General features: G+C 39.7%; 1 protein-coding gene across 1 annotated transcript; it reads right to left on the bottom strand.

The window, feature by feature from the left end:
- Positions 1-3,798: 3,798 nt before the first annotated feature.
- On the bottom strand, positions 3,799-4,746 carry LOC129773498 (uncharacterized). Its single transcript, XM_055777110.1, has 2 exons — positions 4,669-4,746; positions 3,799-4,509 (listed from the first exon to the last, which is right to left on the bottom strand). The coding sequence occupies exons 1-2, from the start codon at positions 4,744-4,746 to the stop codon at positions 3,799-3,801; spliced, it is 789 nt and encodes a 262-aa protein (XP_055633085.1).
- Between the last annotated feature and the right edge of the window lie 4,167 nt (positions 4,747-8,913).

Here is an 8,913-nt window from a genome sequence, read left to right as displayed (position 1 = left end):
AAACATAATTCCTCGATAATGCATGTCGTACGCTCTCCGCTCTCCTTGATGTGGCTTACGTTGTAAAACCGCGAGCAACACGTGGAATAGTGGTATTTCTACAAAATAAAATAAATATTTAGGTACAATGAATCAACAGAAACAAAATGTTTACCTTCGAATCGCTCCACTTCCACTAAAGAAATGGCGAATGCACACACAAAATTTTTTTTTATCCCATTTATTTATTTAAGGCTCATTAGCATTTTAGCTGTAACAGAGCCGAATTTTAATTGTGTACATGTCACATGGTTATCATATCTATAATTAGTACATTACACAATTGCCATTCGCCAGTATTTCTTCTATATGGTACGTTTACACGTTTACATAGTAGCCATTTAGGCGTAAGAGTATTCTTTCTGTTATTCCATTATCCAGTTAGACTACCGGACAGCGGAGACAGTTGATTGATCATTGTTGAGTTATTTATAGAACAGCAGCCCGATGTGTCTTGCAGAGCAGAGCAGTTGTATGGATGAATCGATCTTATTTTGACCTTGGATCGATCTCCATCGCTGATGATTGTTGCGTGGACGTAGCTATTCTGTAACAACACAAAGATGGTCAATGAGGGTCCTGAGTTTTGAACTCACGATCGATCGCTTACTAAGCGAACGCGCAACGTATGTGGCTACAGAGACCCCCTGCACACAGTTGCTAAGCATAAAAATACTCAAGGTTACTAATGCTATGAAGTAAAATGTACGAAACGTTGGTAGGGATGTACATTGAATTTGATATCAGTTTTACAAGACTTTGGTAATATGTACAAAAAATGTGTACATTTTACCAATTTTTCGATTACTAAAGATTTGGTAACTGCATTTACTAATGTTTTCCTCCAGTGTATATATGAATCTCGTGTCACGGTGTTTATTACCGAACTCCTCCAAAACGGCTCGACCGATTTTGATGAAATTATGCACAAAAAATTTGGTAGGCATGAGAATAGAATGTAAACTATATACGATACTGCTAGGATACCGATTATCATATATTAAATACCGGTTAGGTCAAAAAACGCTATTTTAGTATGTTTGCCCAGGAAATGAGTTTTGAACACCCCGAGCCAACATGCGATCCACAACAGTGAAGGCAACAAAGATCACGTCTCTCGGGAGAGAATTGTTTTGCATATATGCTTTGTGCGGACTTTTATTGTAACGTAATGAAACAGCTGATTGTAGACAAAGAACAGAATCAGACTCAGAAATATACGGACGACAGAATCGGTCAAATATATGTGTTCATATTTAAATTCTGTGTTTGAATTTAAATATTTGTTTTGTATGTAAAGTATACGAAAATTAAGAACTGTTACGCGCGAACATAGTGTTTTTATATCAACAATATCCAAATAATTCAACCGTCGTTCGTTCTTCAAACAGAACGATTTTGTTAACGTTGTTATGACAGATGGCAGATGACATGGCATGACAGAATGGCAGAATGACAGATGGCGCCACGTCCGCTTCATGTGCAGATAATCTCGATCAATCTAAAGCCAGGTGCTGGAAGCCTTGAGTGAGCACAAGGGATTATTGAAATACTTCAAATAATCGATATGCGTTGATTTTTCACAAATTACAAAATCACAATCAAGCAATCACAATCATGTCATCACATAACAGTCTAATCGGAATGGTTGAGTGGAAGAAGTGAGGATTACCCCATACACACATTTCGAGTTTGACAGCATGGCCACGCAATTCGGCATTGACAACATTGAGCTCCGTGTTCCATTTCTGTGAAGCAAAACTGGTAATGGATATTCGGATGGAAAAAAACGCTTTTAAAACAAAAATTTCAAACTAAAATTAGCTCTGCATATCAAATATGTGTTCTATGAAAAAATATAATACATGGGATCCAGGCCAATCCTAAGGCCTTTATGGAACGATCTGTTTCCATTTTGAATTCGACTGAGTCGCACAGTGCTAGGTTTTCTTTGGGAATTCCTTCCAGAAGTTCTGATCGATTGCATGCCCATTTCCATAGTTTGAATCCGCCTCGATCCATAATTTGATTAAGCTGTGTTTTTAAATTATTTATGCTGTCTATGTTGTTTGCCCCTGTGATGATGTCATCGACATATGTGTCCTCTATTATAGATTTGGCTGCCAGTGGAAAGTTTTGCTCCTCATTCATTGCCAATTCTTTCAACGTTCGAGAAGCCAAGAAAGGTGCGGGTTTTGTTCCGTAGGTAACGGTGTTCAACTCATATGTACCAACGGAACCCATCTCATCTTCTATCCATAGGACAAACATTAACTTGTCTGAACATTTTCTCTATGTCGGATACAAGCATAATTTGGTAAGTTCGACTACGCAGAATTATTGATCTTAAATCATCTTGTACCACCGGCCCTGTCAGTAGTACATCGTTCAGAGATACACCTGTGGACGTCTTACAGGAAGCATCGAAGACGACACGCACTTTGGTAGTTGTGCTGGTTTCCTTTATAACCGGGTGATGTGGCAAATAACATCTCTTCACACTATCACGCTCGTCACGCTCATCACGCGTTAATTTTCCATATGACCTAGCTCCAGGTATTCTTGCATGAATGCGGTATATTCATCTTTCAATGTGGAATCTCGAGCCAACCTCCTCTCAATTCCCTGAAGACGCTGGAATGCGATGTCCCTTGACTCGCCCAACCGTGGATAAACGCCTTCATCTTTCGGTAGTGACACTATGTACCGTCCATTTGTTTCTCGCCGAACAGTCTGCTGGTAAAATAGTTCACAGCGTGTTTCTTCCGGTGAATATTTCGTTGATCCAATTTCCTCGCAGAACCAAAATCGTGCAATTAAATCGTCCAGTTTTTCGGAAGCAGAAACGTTGCAGTTGATGTGGAAGCCATGGTTTGGAACGGATAATCCTCCACACACTATCCACCCAAAAACGGATTCGGTGAGTATTGGTAAATTTTCTCCTAATGTTTCTCTTTTTCCAGATTCAAAAAATTCAAAAAAATGCCTCAATGCCAAGAACCAGGCCCACCGCCTTGGATTCGAAGAATGCAGGATCCGCCAACTTAATTCCATTTGGGATGGACCAACCTTTGGTATTTACCGTTGCTGTAGGAAGATTGACCGTGACCTTGGATAGGACTAGGAAATTCATCTCCCGCGTGTAGTTTGAAATTCGAGACTTAACTGCTGTATGTATCCTATGGTGAACCTTGGTTGCAGCTTGCCCAAATCCAAGAACTGAAATATCCACTTCGTCTCGTTTCAGTTTCAACCTTTGACATAGCCGCTCGGAAATGAAATTACTTTCGGAACCAGAATCTAAAAGTGCGCGAGCTGGATACCAACTGCCTTCACAGTTCTCTATCAGCACCACCGCTGTTGCCAATAAAATCGATGATGAAAATCGCTGCGCACTTCCAGACAGTTGAAACGCTTGCTGCAGTGTTTGCCACACGGGAGGAATAAGAACCTGATGAACAGCCAGCAGGTTTAAAACACACAAGCGTATGATGACGACCCTTGCAGTTTCTACAGCTATATTTGGATTCGCAAGTTCTTGCTTGATGTCCGGTTTTAAAGCAATTTCTGCAAAGCGAATGCGTTTTTAGCAAAGTATCCCTTTCTGATACTAACATAGACCGAAATCTCGAACATTGGTATAAAAGATGATTCTCCTTGCAGGCAACACATCGTATCGTGGCAGTTGGGAAACTATTGAAATTAGCCTTTCCCGTGCCGAATTTCTGCTTGTTTTGGGTTGGGAATTGTGGCACACCTCTAGTGTCCACCGGTTTTGGCGACAATGATTCCAATACTCCTATGCGTCGAATGCAGGAAATCAGTCAGGTCTGCAATCGTATCCTGTTCCTTGGTTGAAGATACCTCCTCCCAACCTCTACGCGTGACGAGGTCGAGACGTGTTGAGAGCATGTTTACCAGTAGCAAATCCTTATAATCTACTGGTCGTATGATTTGGTCGAGTGTTTGCACTATTCGTTCGAAACTTTCCAACAGATTGTGTAGCTCGGGTACAGATTCCTTTGAAAGAGAAGGTAATTTAAACAAAGACAATACCTGCCGCTTTTTGAGTTGCTTGCAATTATTGTATCTTTTCATAAGCATATCCCATGCTGTTTGATAATTGGCTTTGGTTATTGGAAGTGGATCGATCAAATTCTTCGGTTCTCCCATCTGACAGCCTTTTAAATAATGAAATTTTTCAACTTCAGGTAGGTCTGCCTTCAAGTGGATCAATGAGGAGAATAAATCACGAAAACTTAGCCATGCGTCAATATCCCCATCAAATGTTTGTAGTTTGATCTGGGGTAAGCACACGTGGTCTGATGGTTCCTGCAGAGTCATGTCACCAACTCGAATGGACTGATTGGGCGTTAATGGTTCACGTTGTTCCTTGATCTTATCCATTAGGAATGCCTTGGTTTTATAATAACGGATGCTGAATTCTTGCCTTTCCTCTTCGAAATCGTCCTGCTCGGCAACAAAATCATCATGAGCCTTAATCTCGATCAAAGTATCGCCAAATTTTTCCCACAATTCATCCAATTTTTCTAAGCGTATATCTATTTGACTATTTGTAACCTCCTCCTCAAACTGTTCTGTAAACTGCTAAATATCATTAAATGTTACCATAACTTCCTTCAGCCTTGTTTTCAGCAATTTTAGGGACGGTGAACGTTTGCTGGATGACGATGTTGATGGCGGCATGGTTGCTCACAATAAAACGCTGACACAGTACAATATTTTCTTTAACCAATCCGAAATTCTGGTGTAATGTTTTCGTAATGTTTCGAAACTACGTTGATGCTTCTCCGTTGGATATTGATGGTCCACTTGATTGTGTCCGTCAACAGCACCTCGCTGTTTCCCGATGGTTGGTTCAATGGCTCGTACGATGTATAGAACACGTTAACAGATAACGGTTAGTATTCCGAATTGTACGCTTCGACTGGACATACACTGAACTATGTATAGTTACCTTACAAAAAATAAATCTGCTCCGGTTCAGTGCGTCCGCCCACGGTGCACGATGCGACAACAACGTTGCCTAAGGTAATGTTGCGCTCCAAAATTGAAATGGTTGAACTAAGCTTTCTATCGATTTCTTCCAAATGCACTTCCTTTGTATTGTCGCCGTTGTTGAATTGCATTCAAGCCTCCATTACGATGCGCGCACACATAATTTTAAAAATACGAGTGTTAGAATGGTATTTGTCACCTAGCTTGGCTGGACATATACTGATCTGTTCTACTAACCTGACCAAACAAATCAGTTGACCGTTGTCCAACTCAAGTATTCCGCCGAACCAGTATAGATGTGGAATGACGAATTCAAAAATCCTTTTGATTGTCGATCCTTTTTGTTCGCTTCTGAATTTGCGATGGCGATTTCTTTTTTGTGTTGAGCCTTGAATAGCTTAATTCCTTTTCCTGGTTATCCTGTCCGTCCTGCCGGTTCCTCCAGAATCCGGTTCGAAGGACCAAAATGTTGTATCGTTGGCGCCTCAGGGTTGGGATTTCCGGTTTCGATAGCTTGGGTTGGGCCAATTTACAACACTGCGTTTATTCAAATCCACACTGGACGAAACCAATTTCCGTTTCCGTTTATTCGGTTACTCAACACAAAATTATAACTCGCAAATTTTATAAGACAAACTCTACACAAAACTATATTTATTCTCTTACAAAACTATACAAATTTATTGGACTTAAGACTAACAATTATTTCTCGACCATTTTTGCGCAACACAATTACTTCCTTTTTAGTAGGATTCTGGCTTTTATATCTCGGCATACAAAGGTCCCTTGTTCGATCATCGTCGGTAATAGTGTAGGTGATGACGATGATGGTTCATTCAGTGAGGACACTCACTCTCTGCCATACTCCGTTCTCTTCGTTCGCTGTGTTATAACCGCAGGAGCGCGTTTAGGGGTGCGTTTCTACCAAACACACAATATTATTCTTACGTCCATATAAAGAGGAACGAAAAAATGATTTCTGATGCAAAAAAAGAAGTTACCCCATCAATGGACGGTTTATTGTCTATCCATCGTGAACTCAAACCAACGAACTTAGACAATTATCACGTATGCTATAAAGGTTCTCGCGTTAGTATTAGTTAGTATTAGGTGTGCAAAATAGCGCACACACAATGCACGCTATTTTATATGTGTGAGTAATTTTAGTGAACGGTACAAAAGAATCTAGCTCACCTGTAGCGTATGTCAAACCACGTTGAACTCAAACATCGATGCATGCACATGTACATGGGAGAAAGAGAAAGAGAGGAACGTATTCGTTTTGGGGGAAGTCACTTTAAAATGCAATGAGGACAATTTGACTGGGACGAATGAAATGATATAGTCGAGTCGGTAGAGGGAGATAGCGCCCGACTGACTGTTCAGTCGTTTTGGCGGAGAAACAGCTTGAAGAAGCCAAAAGTCGTTACTAACTGACTAAAGATATAGTTAGTCGGATATTCAGCTGACTATCCTCAGTTGACTATGATTATGCAGACCCCTGGGCAGATCAATTCAAAGGATATTTGTCGCAGTTTTTTCGTAGAGTTAATCAATCAAATGAGAAAAAGATTCGATTTTGATGATTCGACGCTCAAGTCTGCGGCAATGTTAAATCCCAGAAACTTTTCAAATTTGACCAGCAACATTGTGTTAGAAGCGTTTCCAGGATTCTATAATGGGAATATACAATAAGTGGAGAATTAATTCCGTAGCCTAAAGATAAAATTGCTCCGTAAGTAAATCACAATTTCAGAAAACGAGCATGTGCAGGGTTGGAGGACAAAAATTGGACGGCTAAAAAGAATTGACGGTTCGCTAGCATTTTCGGTACTTCGATGCCTTTTTTGTAACGTTATCACTATGCCTCACCCCTCGGCAACTGTCGAGCGATTTTTTTTCTGAATATAATCAGAACAAAAATAAGCTTCGAAATCGACTCAGCAACAATACGATGAACGCTATTTTGAGATCAAAAGATTTGGTCAAACATCATGGCGGCAGCTCGAAAATTTTAATAAATGATAGTATGCAATCTATATTCAAAAAAACTATGTATAAGCATCATCAAACACATGAATGACTTGCAAATGTAAATGTAGTATTTGTAGTAAATAAATGAGTATTTTTTTCATGCTGATAAATTATTTTTTTCTCTACAACGAATATGGTATAGATTTTTGGAAAAAAAAGTACAGATGAGAAAGATTTTTGACCCCTCTGGTACGGATTTAAATGTGGCAACACTGGATAGAACTATCATAGAAGAAATATCAATGAAATAAAAAAAATCGTGGGGCTGTATCCGAGACACGATTGCTCAGGACGTAGGACTACGCAATCCTTTTTTTTTCAATTTGTTGGTTTATCATTTGGGTGTTATTTGCGAATACGGCAAAATACGGTCATAAATAACTCTTTAGTAAAAAGTTCCGGGGACGCTGAATAGGGTTAATGGATTGCGTGGTTTTGTAGAACCATCTCGAGAAGCAACGATTCTTTCTTGCCTTTGCGAGAACAATACACTAATTGGTCATCAAAACCATCAACAGAGCTGGGAGCTTGTTGCATTAGAACAGAGTCGATGCGCACGAGAGCAAATACGAATAGCAACTAAAAGTATCGAAGGTGTACTATTCACATATACAGGAAATGAACAAATTCTAAATTTCGCGCAACGAAAACAATCAACACACAAAAAAGCCAATTACTGATGGCTAGAAGCGACCTATAATCATTTGCACTCTTCTCTTTTTTCATCTGCTTTGCAATGGCTCTGATGGCTATGTTAATTGCAATTCAATTCAGCACTTCAAGTGAAATATTCGTTAGCATTCACAGCTCGAGGGGAAACATAAAACACAAAACGAGCAGAATAAGCGACCTTTGTTGTTGCGGGCACAGAAGCATTCTGAGAATTTTCCTCAGAGGAGATGCAATACTTATACGCTAGCGACAGCTTACTTACTATGCAAGGGTGGAGTTTACTTCGCAAATGTTCTCTTTTCGCTATCCCTCTTCGTTGTTTCTATTCTAGCGGCTGCATAAGTTGCCCGTTATTGACAGCTCTGTTCGGGAAAGCACACACATGGACAGAACAAATGTATGGGGAAATGGGAATGTTTCCAATTTTCATCAATTTAAACCATATACAGACTATGGGATTGTAATGTATAGCATATCAAACAAATCTTAGAAATCTGATTCGATTGGTATGCACATCGTTAAAATCCGTTCGCAACAAAAATAGCGTTAATAAACTTTATTTCATAAAAACGTGACCTGTTTTCTGATTTGGCACCCTTAATGTGAGACGTAGTCCTACGTCAAAAAAAAAATCTGGTTGTAACTATTTGCACTAATTGAAAATGATTGGAATTTACTTTGCGAGAAAAGGTATCCATGTTTATGTGATACATATTTGTGGATAAATGTGAATACTAAATGATTCCATTTAATCTGTTGTAAGCTGTCCGTTTTCATTCAAACATTCCAAGCATCCGAGAATCCGAGTGGCGAATCGAAAAATAATGTTGCTCATTTTTTAAGGCTGTTCGCTTTTCCTGATGATCGCCTCTTCTTCTTCTTCAATGGCACTAACGTTCCTAGAGGAACTTCGCCGTCTCAACGTAGTATTACTTGCGTCATTTTTATTAGTACTTAGTTGAGCTTTCTATGCCAAATAACACGCCTTGAATGCATTTTGAGTGGCAAGCTCTAGAATACGCGTGATCACAGTGCAAGTCGGAGGAAATTTCTTTAACGAAAAATTCCCCCGACCAGAATAGGAATCGAACCCGAACACCCGGCATGTTAGTTATGACGCTAACCACTCGGCCAAGGGAGCACATGATC

This window comes from Toxorhynchites rutilus, chromosome 3, assembly GCF_029784135.1.
Source record: "Toxorhynchites rutilus septentrionalis strain SRP chromosome 3, ASM2978413v1, whole genome shotgun sequence".
Taxonomy (NCBI): Eukaryota; Metazoa; Arthropoda; class Insecta; order Diptera; family Culicidae; genus Toxorhynchites; species Toxorhynchites rutilus.
The sequence above is the reverse complement of the archived record's forward strand: the minus strand, read 5'-3'. Positions and strand labels throughout refer to the sequence as shown.